Raw genomic sequence first — 18,413 nt, 5'->3', positions numbered from 1 at the left:
TTAACAAAGCTCATAGAGTTAGCTGAAGGCAAAGTCAGGGTGTTCATTACTTGTTCCATTACACTGTATTTTCTTGAACATACACCACACACATATGTCCCTCCCTACCCCAGACAAGAAATGGATCTTATGCTAAGGTAGAATGAGCTCTGAGTTCAAACCAGCAGACCACCAGTAAACAATAGTTAGTGTTTGAACCAATGATTCTGTATTACGTAGAAATATAGTACCAGATAACTAGTGTTGAATCTAACATTGAATGAAGCTTTAAAAGTTAAGCATAGTATTACATTTCTATATAAAACTTACATTTTTAATGGAAACTAAAACTATAATCCCTTTTGTAGTCCGAGATACATTGGTGCCATCACATTTTGCACATGTGGGGATAAAATTCACCAGTTATAATACAATGTTCATTCATGTGATTCATCAAAAATATTAAGATATTTAAAATAACCTTGAAATAGACTGACTATTCCATATTTTTATGATTTATAGACTTTTTAAAAATGTGACTGGAATATAAAACTTATATGTTTTTAAGTTACTCAGATAAGCTGTTGTGTTGCTTAAATGAGAAAGGCCATCTTTCAGATTCTACCATTAAAGTGAATTTGATTGGAGTTTGAGTTTCAGTTAAAATTTGTATCTAGTTGACATAGTTGAAGTTAAATTCCAAAAGCCAAAAAAATTACAAGAGGAAATTATCCACAAAAGGTATAAAACCCATGATTTTTTTATTTCTGTTTATCTCTTTCTGTTTTATTTTTCCAGTCACTGTTGTTAATCACTATTTCTAATTAACCAATTCCTTGCAAAAGTTATGCTTAATTTTGTGATCAGTTCAAATGAGAAGTTGTTTAAAAGAATCAGCCCAAGATACAGCTATCTCTTTTTCTTGAGAGAATATGCAGTTGCAGACTGCTATTGTCAGTTTATTGGGAAGGTATTTTAAAAATAAAAAGGAAAGTACATCTCCCCACTATAGAGTTGGCATTAAATATGGCAGTAAATTTTTAAAATTTTTAGTTTGTTTATATGTTTGTGGTTTTGCAGGCCCTAAGTATGCAGATGTCGTGTTTCTGGTGGACAGCTCCGATCGCCTGGGATCCAGGTCCTTCCCATTTGTGAAAATGTTCATCACCAAAATGATCAACAGTCTCCCCATAGAGGCTGACAAATACCGCGTGGCCCTCGCCCAGTACAGTGATAAACTTCACAGTGAATTCCACCTGAGCACCTTCAAAGGCAGGAGTCCCATGCTGAACCACCTCAGGAAGAACTTTGGATTCATTGGCGGGTCCCTGCAGATAGGAAAGGCTCTTCAGGAGGCTCACAGGACTTATTTCTCTGCAACCACAAATGGGAGAGACAAGAAACAGTTTCCCCCAATTCTAGTGGTCCTGGCTTCGTCTGAGTCTGAGGATGATGTGGAAGAGGCTTCGAAGGCCCTGCAGAAAGATGGAGTGAAAATCATCTCCGTAGGGGTGCAGAAAGCTTCTGAGGAAAACCTGAAGACCATGGCCACGTCTCAGTTTCATTTCAACCTTCGGACAGTCAGAGACCTCAGCATGTTTTCCCAAAACATGACACAGATCATCAAGGATGTAGCAAAGTACAAGGAGGGAGCAGTTGATGACATCTTTGTAGAAGGTGGGCCTAGGATATATGTATAGGAATGATGATAAAATGCTTTTGAAACATTAAAATGGGGAGAAGATTGAAATTCTATGAATATTGCTATCCCCAAAATGGGCCACATTTTCAGATGTTATGTACCCATACATTTAAGAGAGTCCAGTGATTATGACTATTTTCAATTCAGTGAACCCCACAAGTCTTGGTTTTTCATGTTTCACTTATCTGTGTTGCCTGAGATTCACAGACTTCCTAACATTTAGGGATGCTTTCTCCCTGCCACCCAACTGATCTCTGAGCTATTTCCGTGGGCTTTAGTTGCTATGTAGTTTTAGTACTGGTTCATTTAAAAGGTAAATTTGCTTCTAAAGAAATTCTTGACTCTTAAAACCACATAATATAATCATAGAATGTTAGATCTAAAAACAATTTCCAGAAGTCCAGATCCCCCGCCCCTTTTTTGTTTTGGAAATAGGAACTTATATATATCCTTAGAAGTGATGTGCCTTGGCCCAGGGCCAGGCTGTGACTTAAAGTCAGAGCTAGTAGGGCAGGTTTCCCAATTCCCGGCCATGTAGTTTCAGCTCCAGACTGCCTTGCTCCCTGCTACCCTATTCTGAATTAGTTTTCCCTGTGTTCTGCTCTGGGGCCAAACTGCTCTCCTGGTCTGTCCTCTTGTACTACTCTAGTATGTATGACTCTAGAATGGTCAAGAGTTTGTGATCATCATTCAAGTGAGGGGCAGGGGATAGCCAGTAAAAAACATGTGTTCAAAGTGTACATGTCCAAATACGTTATATAGGAAACTCACATTATCCCTGATTAAATCAGTTTGAATGAGCTGATATATGTACTTACCTATTGATAACAGAGAATGCTTTCCTTGGGGTCATCTATGAAACCATGAGTCCTTATTACTAAGATCATTCCCAAATAAAAGAACTGAAAATGCAATTGCTATTTCATTAGTATCCCTTAGGAATATTTGGACTGTAACTGCTGACTATAGGGTAGATGATGCTTAAATGATTTTAAGATGATAGCAATGGCTATGGTTCACTGAATGAATTTTAGGTACCAGGCCCCATGCTAAGAATATTATCTCATTAAATCCCCATAACAACTCTATGAGATTAATATTATCTCCCTTTTACAGATGAGGAAATTGAAGCCAGGAGTTTAGCTAAAATGTAGTATTTGAACCCAGGTCTCTTTAACCTCAACTTCATAATTATTTGTCTACCTCCTGCTCTAAGTGCATAACCGAGCTCTACTGTATGGTCTTCATGCCTTCTGATGCTCACCAAAGATGCTGAACCACCAGCTAAAATTGTGCTTGTTTATTTCTTGCCCATACAGCTTGCCAAGGCCCTTCTATGGCCGATGTTGTGTTCCTATTGGATATGTCAATCAATGGAAGCGACGAGAACTTAGACTATCTTAAAGGATTCTTGGAAGAAAGTGTATCTGCCCTTGACATAAAGGAAAATTGCATGAGGATTGGCCTTGTGGCCTATAGCAATGAGACAAAAGTGATAAATTCACTGAGCATGGGCATAAATAAGTCAGAGGTTCTCCAGCATATACAGAACCTTTCTCCCCGGACTGGGAAGGCCTATACCGGAGCTGCCATCAAAAAGCTCAGGAAGGAAGTCTTTAGTGCACGGAATGGCAGTCGGAAGAATCAGGGGGTGCCCCAGATTGCCGTGCTGGTGACCCACCGAGATTCGGAAGACAACGTGACAAAAGCAGCTGTGAACCTCCGACGGGAGGGTGTGACCATCTTCACCCTGGGCATAAAGGGGGCCAGCGACACTCAGTTGGAAAAGATAGCATCCCACCCTGCTGAGCAGTATGTCTCCAAACTGAAGACCTTCGCTGACCTGGCTGCTCACAACCAGACGTTTCTGAAGAAGCTGCGGAACCAAATAACACACACAGTCTCTGTCTTTTCAGAGAGGACCGAAACGCTCAAATCTGGTAAGGTCTTCTGCTGAAAGAAGGGATGTTTGGATTCTTTTTTCCTTCTCTTTCAAATATTCTGTATACAAAGTGGATGGGCTTGGTAAGATGTGGATGGGAAGGGGATAAGTTCCTAATTTTTTTACTTGAGCTTGAAAATATGAATCCTAATTTGGGGACAATAAAAGCCATTGAGGTGTTGGCATGGGGACAAGAGATTTCCCCTTCTAGTTCCTGTTTTGTGCAGCTGTAATTAGGTTTGTTACTCATCCATGCTGCAGAATACCTTCCTTTGCTATTTTTCTCTCTTCATTTGTCTTTCTCTCTTTTGCCTCTCATGTTCTCCTGCTCTTCCCTTTATTTCTTTATTCTTTTTGCACTTTTCTCGCCCAAATCTTCTTCCCTCATTTCCAAATTCCAATTTAGAGAATAAACAGGAGTATGATTTGAATGAAGAACAAAGTAATTATGTAATTTGTTGTGGGGTACCATTCTAGCATCCACTAGTGCAGCGACAGAGACAGAGGGCGATGTATCTTACATTCATATATACACTTACACTATATAAATATGTTTATGTATTGGTATACATATAGATGTACATATTCTTCCATAAATATAGCATATTTACTACAAATGTCATTGTCTCACTCACGAATAGTATCCGTAGTTAGTTGACTAGGAGTGGGTAAGGAGTAAATAATTTGCTCAAGAGAGTTCATGTGCCCACAATGTCCAGTTAAATACCTTCTCCATTTCCCAACACACTACTTGACTTTTTGCTAAGCAGTTATTTACTAATGGGTGAAGTGTCTTGTAAAAAGCAGCTTCAAATTTTTTAAATCTCCTACTATATTCAGATTTATCCTGATTCATGGCAGAGAATTAGGGCAATAGTCTTAAAGTGTCAGAAGCGATTCATTTGGCTGAAGGGATGCTAAGATTCCCCCATTTTAAGCTAACAAAGCATGTATTTTAAGCCTAGAAGCTGTTTCCCATTTTTCTGTCTGAAGAGGTTCATATTTGTTCTTGTTTCCACCTGCTCTCATTTTTTCTTCATGCTTGCTCAAATGCCACATGCAACTTACTGATTCCATTTCAGGTTGTGTGGACACTGAGGAAGCAGACATCTATCTGCTCATCGATGGCTCAGGGAGCACCCAGGCCACAGATTTCCATGAAATGAAGATCTTCCTGTCAGAGGTGGTAGGGATGTTCAACATTGCCCCCCATAAGGTGCGAGTTGGGGCCGTTCAGTATGCTGACAGCTGGGACTTGGAATTCGAGATCAATAAATACTCCAACAAGCAGGATTTGGGAAAGGCCATTGAGAATATCAGGCAGCTGGGTGGGAATACAAATACAGGTGCAGCACTGAATTTCACACTGAGTCTGTTGCAAAAAGCAAAGAAACAGCGAGGAAACAAAGTTCCATGTCACCTTGTTGTCCTGACAAATGGCATGTCCAAGGATAGCATCTTGGAGCCTGCAAACAGACTGAGAGAAGAGCACATCCGAGTTTATGCTATCGGGATTAAGGAGGCCAACCAAACACAGCTGCGAGAAATTGCAGGAGAGGAAAAGAGAGTGTATTACGTGCATGACTTTGATGCATTGAAAGACATAAGAAACCAAGTTGTTCAAGAAATCTGTGCTGAAGAAGGTAAGAGAAACCATGGCTCTACCTACTGACCTTCACTCGCAAATTGCCATCCTGGCAATAATTGACATTGCTGGTTTAGAAAAACTACAACATTACTAAGTTGAGATTTGTTGACTTATGTGACTGTGTTTGTTCTCTAGAACAAAGCTAAGAGCCCATTATAGTGTTGTTTTAAATAATATCTGAAGCATAAGAAAAATTTTTGGAGGAATTTCCCTAATAAGTATTAATTAGCTTCCTCTCACAATTTCTTGCCACAATAGATATATGAGTGTATACCACATGTGTAATATGATTAAATGATTTCAGATTGTAAGGAATACTTCAGGTTTATTTGAATGTCTTTTTATACAGCTCTTATGAAATTTTTTTAGAGCTATATCATTTAGAGCTCCTGTTTTCAACCAGGAGTGATTTTGCGCCCTTAGGGGTTATTTGTCAATGTCTAGAGACATTTCTGATGGTCATAACTGGAGGGTGCTCCTGTCATCTAAGAGGTGGAGGTCAGGGATACTGCAAAGAAGTATTTTACAGGATCCTACAACACACAGACTTCCCACAGTAAAATGATGCCCAAGATGTCAGTGGTGCTGAGGTTGAGTAACCCTGAGTTATGTATTTAAGCAAATTACTAAATAACAAATAGAATATTCTCACTTTTATTGTCTTCTATGCTTTATTTACTACTAATTATTACCAAGTACATATTTCAATATAAAATTATTTGTGTTTTGGATTTTCCTGTTTGCTCTGAACTTTTTACATGTAGCTGACTTGAATAAACATCCCAGTTTTTCTTTTGCAGCTTGCAAAGAGATGAAAGCTGACATCATGTTTCTGGTGGACAGTTCTGGAAGTATAGGACCTGAAAACTTCAGCAAAATGAAAACGTTTATGAAAAACCTGGTGAGCAAGTCTCAGATTGGACCAGATCGGGTGCAAATTGGTGTAGTCCAGTTCAGCGACATCAATAAGGAGGAGTTTCAGCTCAACAGATTCATGTCCCAAAGCGACATTTCAAATGCAATAGACCAAATGGCTCACATTGGACAAACCACCCTGACTGGTAGTGCCCTGAGCTTTGTGTCTCAGTACTTCAGCCCCACCAAGGGCGCCCGGCCCAACGTCAGAAAGTTTCTCATCCTTATCACGGATGGTGAAGCTCAGGACATAGTGAAGGAACCAGCGGTAGCGCTTCGGCAAGAGGGTGTAATCATCTACTCTGTGGGAGTATTTGGCTCCAATGTCACCCAGCTTGAGGAGATCAGTGGGAGGCCTGAGATGGTTTTTTATGTTGAGAATTTTGACATTCTGCAGCGCATTGAAGATGATCTTGTTTTTGGAATATGCAGCCCCCGTGAAGGTAGGCATGGGTATACTCACTAGCAGGACTACCCAAACAACAGATGTCTTTTTTAGCCTCTATTTCTTGAATTTCGTTCTATTTACATATTGTAAACTTGGTTTAATTGAAATGTTTCTCCTAGTGGCTTTGACCTGTTGAAGTAAACAGACAGTAAGGAAGAATTTTGGTTTACCTAGATCCATTCCCATTTATAGGTAAACAGCACTAGAGCGATGAATCTCCATTTAAGAAAAACAGTATCATACCAGATCTTAGATCAGGTTCCCTAGAAGCAGAAGTTAAGTCAGGGGCTCTTTGGAAGTGATTTATTTAGGAGGTATTTTCAGAAGGGGTGTAGGAAACAGGTCGGGGCATGGGTAGGAACTGAACAAGGAAATCACCTTAGCTGGAGTCTAGTTTGACCTGATCCCATGGGGAGCTCCAGGCCATGAATTACAGAGCTGGTTCTACTTTGATGCGAGGGGCTCAGCCTTGTGTGCCCTGTGTCACTGGGCTACGTGTGGGTTGCTGAGGCAGGCCTGGCATTTATCCTCTGGCACAAGGTGTCTCCTCTTTGACCTACACATCTACTATATATGGTGTTTATGTTTGCAATTTCTAAAGACCAATACTTGCATCAAATGAGATAATGTTTGTGAAAACACTTTGGTAGTTATTAAATTTTATAAAAAAGGAATATAGTAAGAGGACTTGAGCAATGGTTGCTTCAAAGTAAGGAACCTAGTCCCCACTGTCTTCCCATGAAACTGCAGAGTAATGGAAATGATCAAAAGTAATGGAAATATAGAGTAATGGAAATGATCAAATAAAAGCTCAGCAAATATAAGGGGCTGATTTATACTGTGACCCATAGGGCTTGATGACAGAGGCATTCTGAACATGAAGGACATGGATCTTCATGGAGTTTAAAGGGAAGAGAGGAACATTGTTTGCTTATTCAAATAACAGTTCTGTTCAACTCCCACTGGAAGGTTTGGTACTCATGATCTGTATTTTGTAGAAAAAGAGTACACCTGGTTTCTATTTCCTGGTAATTTCACCCAGAACAAATATGAACTTTCTGAAGCATTTTGATGCAGTGTAATCTACCCCCACTCCCCTGGGTAATCCAAGCAGGCTTCCCAGGCAGTCAAGACCACGGGGACATAGTTCTTCTATGTAAATTCCCACGTAGAGCCAGCCTTTCTTGGGAATTTGGTTGATGGCCCTGTACACATGGCCTGCAATTAGTGGGGACAGGTACATTGGCTCTAAGGTTTTCAACAGCCCTTACATAGCCAGCAAGTGGCTGTCAAAAGAAGAAAATGTGGCAAGCCTCTGAGGGGTGGGTGCTTTCTCACAATTCCGTTTCTCAAGAATGGATGAGTTAATGTTTGGAACATACCTTTCTATGGCCTGTAGAGAGAATGTGCTACATAAGGACTAAATAACAAACCATCTTACAATTCCCCTTCTCCAGAATGGATGAGTTAGTTTTGGAACACTGCACCTTTGGAGGGAACATGCTACACATGGATTAAGAATTAATTGGGTCTTTCCTGCTTTTCTGTTCCATGGTGCTAACCTCAGATTTAAAAAGTTAATAGGAGCATCATGCTAAAACAGCTTAGTTGGACCAAGTGTGAAGTGGTCTTATTTCTATGGTGAGACCAAAAAATGAAAATAGATGTTTCAAAAAAGTCAAAAAGTGAGGAAAAAGTAACTTTGAAAAGTCACCCATCAGAGAATCATGAAAAAAATACAGTATTGCCAAATTCATTTTTATTTGGTTATTTCCCCAAGGTTTATATTAAGAATACAAATCTCAAGATCCATGGTTAAAAAAAAAAAGAAACAAATTTGTATAAATGAAAGCACATGTTGGAGAAACCACTTATACAGGAAAATGTACACAGAATTGACTTTTGTAGTCCAAAGATTTCAAAATTTTTTATTCCTGACAATCCTGTGATTGTCACTTCACCCCAACCCACTCCCTGCAGTGGGACCCCACTGACTCCTTCTTTATCTTTCAAGCTCACCTAAGTGAGTATTAACTATATACTTCCAGCACCAATGTATGTGTATTGTCTCTCTTATCTTTCATATTGAAAATTCTCCTTGGGACAGAAAAAAAAGTACTAGATTTCCAAATCTGAAACAAAGTAATTTAATAAGTTAACCAATTCCTAAAGGATCGATTTACCGTATTTCTTCTTATCACTTCCTTGCTTACCTGGACTTAAGGAATCTCAGACACCTTTAATATTTCTGAGGCTATTAGAATTGACATTCTAATGCATAGCATGATCCTCATGGAGAGAAAACACTAGCAATTTATAAAAAGATTGGGGTGTCTCCCATGCTGTCCAAAGCTAATCTCATATGGTTTACCTTTCTCTTCCTCTTTCAGAGTGCAAGCGGATTGAAGTTTTAGATGTTGTGTTTGTCATTGATAGCTCTGGCAGCATTGACTATGATGAGTATAATATCATGAAGGATTTTATGATTGACATAGTGAGAAAAGCTGATGTGGGCATGAATCGGGTCCGGTTTGGGGCTCTGAAGTATGCTGATGACCCAGAGGTGCTGTTTTATCTGGATAACTTTGGCACAAAACCGGAGGTAATTTCAGTGCTCCAGAATGACCAAGCCATGGGTGGCAATACTTATACTGCTGAGGCACTGGGCTTCTCGGACCACATGTTCACTGAAGCCCGGGGCAGTCGCCTGAACAAGGGGGTCCCCCAAGTCCTCATTGTGATCACCGATGGGGATTCCCATGATGCTGATAAACTCAATGCCACGGCAAAGGCCTTGCGAGACAAAGGCATTCTTGTCCTGGCTGTGGGTATTGCTGATGCCAATCCCGTGGAACTGTTAGCCATGGCAGGATCAAGCGACAAGTACTTCTTTGTGGAGACTTTTGGAGGTCTGAAGGGAATAATTTCAGATGTGACAGCCAGTGTCTGCAACTCTTCAAAAGTGGGTAAGGTTTGCCACTAAGTTTTTTCTAATTATTAGAGCAACAAATGAGAGAGAAAGCAAAACAATGGCTCTCAGGAATGAGTTTTCCAGAGACGAGAGAAGGATTTCTAATTGTTTCATTTTTTTTCTTTTTTTTTTTTTATTTATTATACTTTAGGTTCTAGGGTACATGTGCACAATGTGCAGGTTTGTTACATATGTATACATGTGCCTTTTTGATGTGCTGCACTCATTAACTCATCATTTACATTAGGTACATCTCCTAATGCTACTCCTCCCCCCTACCCCCTCCCCACAACAGGACCCGGTGTGTGATGCTGCCCTTCCTGTGTCCAAGTGATGTCATTGTTCAATTCCCACCTATTAGTGAGAACATGCAGCATTTGGTTTTCTGTTCTTGCGACAGTTTGCTGAGAATGATGGCTTCCAGCTGCATCTATGTCCCTACAAAGGACACGAACTCATCCTTTTTTATGGCTGCATAGTATTCCATGGTGTATATGTGCCACATTTTCTTAATCCAGTCTGTCACTGATGGACATTTGGGTTGATTCCAATACTTTGCTAGGACTTTCTATATTATAAAATCTCAGGGTTGGGTTGGAAAGACCTCGGATATTTCATTCAGACTACTCCCCCAAGAAAGATACTTTCTGCAGCATTCCTAATTGCTTCTTCCTAAACTCTTCTAATGATGGGGAATTCATAAGTTGTTTTGTTTTGTTTTGTTTTGTCCTTTTTTTTTTTTTAGACAGGGTGTTGCTCTGTCGTCCAGGCTGGAGCGCAGTAGCATGATCACGGCTCACTGCAGTCTCAACTTCCAGGACCCAGGTGATCCTCCTGCCTCTGCCTCCCTAAGGAGCTGGGACTACAGATGTGTGCCATGAGGCATGGCTAATTTTTTTTTTTTTTTGTAAAGACAGGATTTCACTGTGTTGCCCAGGCTGGTCTCAAACTCCTGGATTCAAGCCATCTGCCCTGCTTGGCCTCCCAAAGTGCTGGGATTACAAAGTGTGGGCCACTACACCTAGCTGAATTCACCAGTTTTGAACAGGCTTCATTAGAACACAAATGTGCTTACACATTTTTCCACCCACTAGTTCTTTTTCCTCTTTATGCAAGAAATCAAATTCTCCTCCCAAGAACCAGCTATAATTGCCTGAAGTCTTCTTTCCTTCAGGCCAGAAGTCACCAGTTTCTTTGCTTATTTCAATTATGGCGCAAGGTCATTTAAAATGCGAAGCCCAGTATTAAAAACTCGGTTCCAGCCTCAGAGGTTTCCAGGACAGAGCATAGTGGGACTTCTTTTGCACTGGATGCTGGGCTTGTGTTCTGACAGCTGGAGATTGCATTGTTGCATGTGTGTATGTATTCCTTCCTTCATCATTTTACTTTCAGTTTATAAGTTTGGTTCAGAGAAAGATTGTTCTCTACTTAGTTTCCTGAGTATTTTTCCTGAGATTTATTTTACTAAATATACAAAATGTTTTTACTTAGCTGAATTGCTGTTAATTCATGATTCCAACATCTAGATATAGTAGTTCTTTTTAAAACTCATCTAACTTCTCTGGTTTTCCTAAGCCTTGCCTCCTTAGAATGCAGCTACTATCTTTTTCTTTCACAAAACTAACAAAATCTTTCTGGGTCTTACTGAAAACTGGGACAAATCTCTTCCTTCCTTGTAGCCATTGCCTAAAATTGCATCTATCTTTCACCAGTTCACTGTAGAAATTGACATTGCATTTTCATATTGAATATTCTCCTTGGGACAGAAAAACAGTACTAGATTTCCAAATCTGAAACAAAGTAATTTAATAAGTTAACCAATTCCTAAAGGATCGATTTACCGTATTTCTTCTTATCACTTCCTTGCTTACCTGGACTTAAGGAATCTCAGACACCTTTAATATTTCTGAGGCTATGATGAGAACTAAGTTCGGACAGTGGTGAGATCACTGGGGAATTCATGGAAACGACCATGCTTACCAGAAAGCTAAGGAACACGCATGTGCCAAGCATAACTCATTCATTGGCAATGGTCTCTCTCTTGTTTTATATTTGCTATGTTAATATGGGGGAAGCATCTCTGTATTGCATTGCTTGTTCAAAAATATTTTTCTCAAGTAGATATTTTTGCCTACATACAGCAGAAAGGGACTGATAACAAGGAAAACTGACTAGATAGACCAAAAGGCATCCTTTTAAAACCTCTTTTCAATATGCCCTAATGAACTAGAAAAATAATTATTGGCTCAACTGACCAGGGAGGCTAAGTCAATAATACAAACCATCTGCCTTTTTGTTCGAATCCCTAAATGTATGTGTGTTTTGTTTTCTCTTGATGTGCTACTACTGTCACCGGGCTTTCTGGAAGAGCTCAGGCTAGATTGTAGATGAGAACAAGTTTTCCGTAGCACTGGCCCCAGTTCTCTGGCATCTCAGAAAATAAAATGGCCTAAGACCAAATCAACAAGCCAAGAGAAGCATAAAAAGATGTGTGAGTGATTCATGCCTTGTACTGACTTTATGAACTGATCATTTGTCTTTATTTCCTCTCCAATTAATGTGACCACATGCTAGAATAAGTTAAGAAACCACTTTCAGAAATATCATTTCTATATAGCTGCAAATTTTTTTTTTTTTTTTTGGAGATGGAGTCTCTCTCTGTCTCCCAGGCTGGAATGCAGTGGCATGATCTCAGCTCATTGCAAGCTTTGCCTCCCAGGTTCACGCCTCAGCCTCCCTAGTAGCTGGGACCACAGGTACCCACCAGCACGCCCAGCTAATTTTTTGTATTTTTTTTTAAAGTTGAGACTGGGTTTCACCATGTTAGTTAGGATGGTCTCGATCTCCTGACCTTATGATCCACCCGCCTCGGCCTCTCAAAGTGCTGGGATTATAGGCATGAGCCACCATGCCTGGCCTATAGTTGCAAACATTTAATTTACTCTTGGTGGATTAAGGAAAGAATAACAATCTGGGTTTGCTGTTGTTCCTTCTCTTCTTTGTAGATTGTGAAATTGACAAAGTAGATCTTGTTTTCCTTATGGATGGTTCAACTAGCATTCAGCAAACCGACTTCAAGAAAATGAAGGAATTTCTGGTATCCGTCGTTCAAGACTTTGATGTCAGCCCCAACAGAGTGCGTATAGGAGCAGCTCAGTTTAGCGATGCCTATCACCCGGAGTTTCCACTGGGAACTTTCATAGGTGCAAAAGAGATATCAATTCAGATTGAAAACATCACGCAGATCTTTGGAAACACACACATCGGTGCCGCACTCAGGAAGGTGGAACATTACTTCAGGCCAGACATGGGCAGCAGGATAAATACAGGTACCCCACAGGTGTTGCTGGTCCTTACAGACGGCCAGTCCCAAGACGAGGTGGCCCAGGCCGCGGAAGCCCTGAGACGCAGAGGTATCGACATCTACTCTGTGGGCATTGGGGATGTGGATGACCAGCAGCTCATGCAGATCACCGGGACTGCAGAGAAAAAACTGACAGTGCACAACTTCGATGAACTGAAGAAGGTCAATAAAAGGATCGTTCGCAACATCTGTACCACAGGGGGTGAAAGCAGTAAGTATTTAGCAAGTTCATATCGATTCCCTACACCATCTTCTCTGACATTTTCTTCAAGCTCCATTGTCATCCCCTGGGGCTAGTGGGAGCATTTAGAGGTGTGCTTCTGGATTTCAAATTGAGCTTTTCGCAGTTATTAAATATTTATCTTGACCTGCGGATTGAGAAACAGGGTGTCTGAAATCCTGTGCCCTTTTTCCTCCCTGTCTCCTGGGTGAGCATGCCTCCTTTGTGAGTGGGAACGCCTGCCTTCCGGTGTGAGGAAAAGGCCATTGTTTGCAATCTGGCTGGTTTCAGAGGTTGAAGAGCATGCCTCAAAGAAAGGAAATATTTGACTGATTTTTTGGTTGCTTGGCAAGAGGGCCTGTAGGGCTGCCAAGAGCTGTGGTACAGATAGGTAGGAAACCTCCCTAGAGGTTTGTATCTTTATTATGAAACTTTACCACAGAAGTTAGTAAATATCTTCTTTACAATGAGTGCATTTTGACACTTTTTCAGCAGATGGAAGTGAAGTGTCTTAAAGGAGAAGTCACTTTTTCTGTTATAAAGGCACCTTATGGGTTGGCTATGATTCTGTGTAACTACCCATGGTAAACATGAATCCCAGATTTCCACTCAAAAAAAAAAAAAACGTTGCAAGGTCATGAAGAGGCAGCTCTGAAGACAGACAGCCTGACAGCAGATCCCTGCTCTATGGCCATTTTTTTCTGGGACAAGTTGCCTAACTTCTCTAAGTTTAATTTTCTCACCTATGAAATGTGAATGATAGCAGCACCTAGTTCAAAAGAACATTGGGAGGACTCAATGAGAAAATGCATATTTAAACTTTAATAAGCATAACACCTGGGATAAAATTATAAAGTGCCTTCATTTTTATCTACCAGTAACCATTAAATTTATCAATGGGAGCCAGCTCTTCCCTTGCCTCTCATCACTTTCAGGAAATAAAAGAACCTCCTTTTGGTCATTAATATGTCCATCCCAGTAATATTAAAACTTTACATTTTATTCAAGGTTACCCCACATTTCCAGCTTGCTACAGGCTGCCTTGCTGTGAGAGAAGTGGTTGACATTTCACCCAATGTCCCCAGCCTTTCACTGCACTCCCCATCTTCCAGGTGCTGCTCCATCTTACTAACCATAGTTTTGGCCTCTCCAGAAGGAGAAGGTACTAGGAAAGGGGGAACAACTAAAAGGGTACAGGAAAGTTTTTCATCTGTCCCTTATCAGGAATTGGTTTTCTCTGACAATAGCCCATGTCTAAAGCCAGGTCCATTCATAGGTCCTTCAAAGATTTCACCTCCTGCCCCACATCATCACTTCCCCCCTCAAGCCACCTTTGTCTAAAAATCTCTCCATCACAGTTTTTTTTAGGAGGGTATGTCTCTATTCCAGAGTGTCTCTTATGCCTTTTTCAGCCTCTGGGCATCTGGTGACACCTCCAGCTTTGTTCTGCTGAGGTTTCTCTGCCCCCGCCACGGGCTTCTTAGATGGGAGATCAGAGGAGCCCACAACAGCTTGCTCTTCCACTCAGCCATATCAGCTCCATGGTCAACAATAACATATCAATTGCCCTAATAAAAACTGGGAATCACAGCCCCCCAGCATGATTGCCTCTTCTTTGTAGGGAGGGCAATATGCCATCCTGTGTCTCATGCTTTAGAATTTCCAGAATTAGGTTATCTCCAGATTATCTCTGAAATCCCCTCTCTCAGCTTGAAAAGGAAGTCGCCCGCTCTCCTTGTGTGTGTGCCTGATGAGAGAGCCCACAGCATATCAACAGCTCTCTCCAAACAGACTTTTCCAAACTGCAGTCTGAAACATTTAATAAGACCTGATGTGTGGGTCAAAGGTTAAGAGTTCTGTAGTTGATTTGGGACTACTGACTCTCTAAGTCCTGCTTCACATACTTTGGAATGTATCTGATTACCTCAGCCAAACCTTCCACATTAATTTCTTGTTTCATATGAAATACTCAAGTCCAAGTATTAGGCAGAAAATTATCTCTGAACCATCTAGTTTCTATCTGAGTGCGATGAAAGAAAACCATGTGGAAAGTAAAAAACAGGAGTATGAACTCCAAGTAGTTAATGAGTTATTTTTTAAGGAAATAGTCATGAATGCAAAATATAAGAAAAATACTCTGTATTAAGATAAACTTGAGGTTATTATTCCAGCAAGGAAGAATGTGAGGCAGGCTGTCAGCTGAGGACTGATGAGGCTGGAATGAACGCCGATAAAGCTTCAAAGGCATGTACAAATATATTAGGGGATGCCAGTTCTTTTAAAACTGTAAATCCCAAAACAAGGAAATCAGGCAATAGCTGAGTACGGCTCAAAGCAAACTGGACTTAAGGCCTGAACACTTGCTCTGCTTCTTATTAAAATATGCATAACTTTGGAGATGTCACTACTATTTCTGAGTCTTAGTTTTCTGGTTTCTTAGTTTTCTGGAATCTCTAAAAGTTCCTCTAGTTGCATACTGTGATTCAACGTATGTGAAAGGGAGGTCAGCCGCATGGAGGTATGAGGGAGGTGACTAAGAATCTTTATTTTTTAAGCATCTACGAAGGGTCAAAACTGGTGCTCTAAGCACTTTAAATGTACTGTCTCACTCAGTTCTCCCAGCATCTTACGTGGTTTGTATTTTTGTCTTCATTCATAAATGTGGAAGCTGGACTTCAAGGGAATATTGGTAGCCTGGTCTAGATCATACAGGAAGTAAGACTAAGCACATTTTGAAACCTAGGCTTGTCTGACCCCCATCTGTTCCTCCCACCACCCCCATCCCTGAGTTTTTTGTTATATTAAGCTGTTTTCTTGATATTAGTTGTTGTCTAGGTTATCTGATGTTGACATTATAAAGAACTAATATCTAAGTGTTGTGCTTCACCAATTAATAGCTGGAGCTTATTAAGACATCATAGGTTTGTATCTTTAAAATTGTTTCCACAAGCTGATATTCCCTAAGGAAACCACTTCCTGCTGTCACTTCCAATAGCATAATCTCTCCATAGAACTAGCAATCTGCATGACTTGTCATCACTGGCTAACCAGGAAGTGGTAGTATAAGGTAGTTCAGCATGTGGACTCCAGAGAAGTCTGGATCTGAATCTCCAGTGTGAGAGACGAGACACAGTGTTAACTGTGAGATCTTGGGCAAGCTTCTCTGTCACAGCTTCCTCATCTGCAAAATGAAAAAGAGCTTCTACTTATTCTGTGTCTTATGAGGAAAAGTGAGACAGTGAATTGGAAGTACATGGTAAGTGTTCATTGAGAGTTAGCTAATATCATAGCATGTTGCTGAGAGTACCATGAATCGATTTCTTGAATGCAAATTTGTGGAGTAATGGGGTTAGTTCACAGAAGGACAACTTACCAAGAATTCCTTAGTTTAGGGACTTAAATATTTTAGCCACATTTCAGAGCTATATTCAAATTTAATAAATATACACGGTATTTTCTCACCTTTATCCATATTTACTGTCTTGATTTTTCTTTGAGACTGGCTATTCTGTCCACTAGAGGAGACTTGGAGCAATTTTTAGAATGTGGAGGTTCTGTCTATTTTTTAGCATGGAGCCATGATTAGGTAGCAAAGAATCGGGAGCATCTCTCATCTGATATATCTGTCATTATGGATAGATGAATCAGAAGGGAGACTGGGCAAAAGACTAGTCTGATTAGGGTAAGAGACAACCTCAGGATTTGATTCACGAGATGTGAAAAATGTAAGGAAAAAAATAGATGTTCATTTCCAACTTTTAATAAGGAGCTATTTTTATGTTCCTGCCTTAACTGGATCTGGGTTCTCTAGAAAACAGACCTTTGAAGCTCTTGAGTTTACGTGCCAATACTTTATTGGGAGTGCAGTCCCAGGGAAGCAAGAGTGAATGGAAGGGAAGTGATGCAGGAAAGGAGGGGAAAGTAAATAAAAGGTAGTATGTTACCAAGTTAGCCACAGCTTAAGAAGCGTAACTGGTGCATTGGTCATGCAGAACATCACTGGAGAAGCCCTACAGAACCACCGTGTAGACCAGCCCAGCAGAGGGAATAAAGGAGAGGATTTACCTGCCAATTCCTTCCCATCTACTGCCTCTCATAAGTCAGAGAGCTAACTTCCCTACACTACTGGGTTGTGTTATCCAGCCCCTTATGGAAACTGCTGGGGAAACCAGAAACAGGTCCCACGGTGCAGTACATCTAGGGCAGGAAATGGTGAAGGGGCCAGGGCCTCCCTAAGTTCACATGGGTTGCACACAGGCACCAGAGTCACTGTGGCCATTCTGCAGTGAGCATGGTGGAGGCCATGTCAAAGCCAGGCTCTCACCTCCGCAGTTAGCAGACTAAGGATGGTGGCAGCTGGGGCTCTTGAGTGGACAAATGTCTATGGCTTGGGGAAGGGAGGGGGCAAATCTGGGAGGTGTATAAACTGAGTCTCTAACAGTCCCTAGCTATACTTTATAGATCATCCTTTCTTTTTTAAATCTAAATTACCACATCTTTCAAAGTCCCAAACAGGTTTATCTCCTATCCCAGCTAATAACTGCCACTTTCCCCTCTAAAGTATTTTCTCAAGAATCTGTCTTCTAATCTTACAAATGTACCCTAGCCTCTTGACAGTATTTCTTAATACCAAGAATCTGCCATCATCAGCTCCAATTAAGAACTGTCTTTATAAAGTAATAATTAGAATCAGCTTTTGGGCTTGGCAGGAAACAATGAGACTTGTAACTGTCTGGTCCAATTCACTCTTTTCTGTGCTTTTGTATTTTTACTTTGAAGTATATAACCCCCTTATTTGTATAGATAAGAAAATTAATGCCCAGACAGGATAAGAGTTGCCAAAAGTAGTTTGGCAGTAACAGAGTGGTGACCAGCATATGACTGAAACTGAACTTCTGTCTTCCCGCTCACAGACCTGCCCCCCAGGATTCCGCATTGCTATTTGGAGGACTGGTCAAGGGCTCAGCCTGCTACTCTTACATCTTTTGTCACCCTCTGTAGCCATTCCTGACAATTACCTTCTTAAATATTTTGCTTTTATTGCTCCTTTCTTATTCCCACTGCTGTTATCCTACTTTAATTCTTTATGATTTCCTTGGAAATCCAATTTCAGCCTTCTCCCTAGCTCACTCCCTGCCCTCAGTCCTTTGGAGTCACCAGTGGCAGATTCACTTTAAAGCACAACCTGTGTCGTGGAAGACTTCAAGACAGGGCTCCTGATTTA

The 18,413-nt window shown here is 40.7% G+C and overlaps 1 protein-coding gene across 3 annotated transcripts in view; it reads left to right on the top strand.

Annotated features, from left to right (window-relative positions):
* Positions 1-18,413, top strand: part of COL6A6 (collagen type VI alpha 6 chain) — a 155,288-nt gene that overhangs the window by 43,648 nt on the left and 93,227 nt on the right. For all 3 annotated transcript variants that reach the window (XM_009201735.4, XM_009201736.4, XM_009201738.4), the window contains 6 exons: positions 1,060-1,656; positions 3,001-3,621; positions 4,706-5,266; positions 6,072-6,629; positions 9,025-9,600; positions 12,611-13,180. In XM_009201735.4, the coding sequence (XP_009199999.2) occupies positions 1,060-1,656; positions 3,001-3,621; positions 4,706-5,266; positions 6,072-6,629; positions 9,025-9,600; positions 12,611-13,180 (3,483 nt within the window). The remainder of the gene's footprint in view (positions 1-1,059; positions 1,657-3,000; positions 3,622-4,705; positions 5,267-6,071; positions 6,630-9,024; positions 9,601-12,610; positions 13,181-18,413) is intronic.

Source organism: Papio anubis, chromosome 2 (genome assembly GCF_008728515.1).
Source record: "Papio anubis isolate 15944 chromosome 2, Panubis1.0, whole genome shotgun sequence".
NCBI lineage: Eukaryota > Metazoa > Chordata > Mammalia > Primates > Cercopithecidae > Papio > Papio anubis.
Note: the sequence above shows the minus strand (reverse complement) of the source record. Positions and strands in the feature narration are given on the sequence as shown.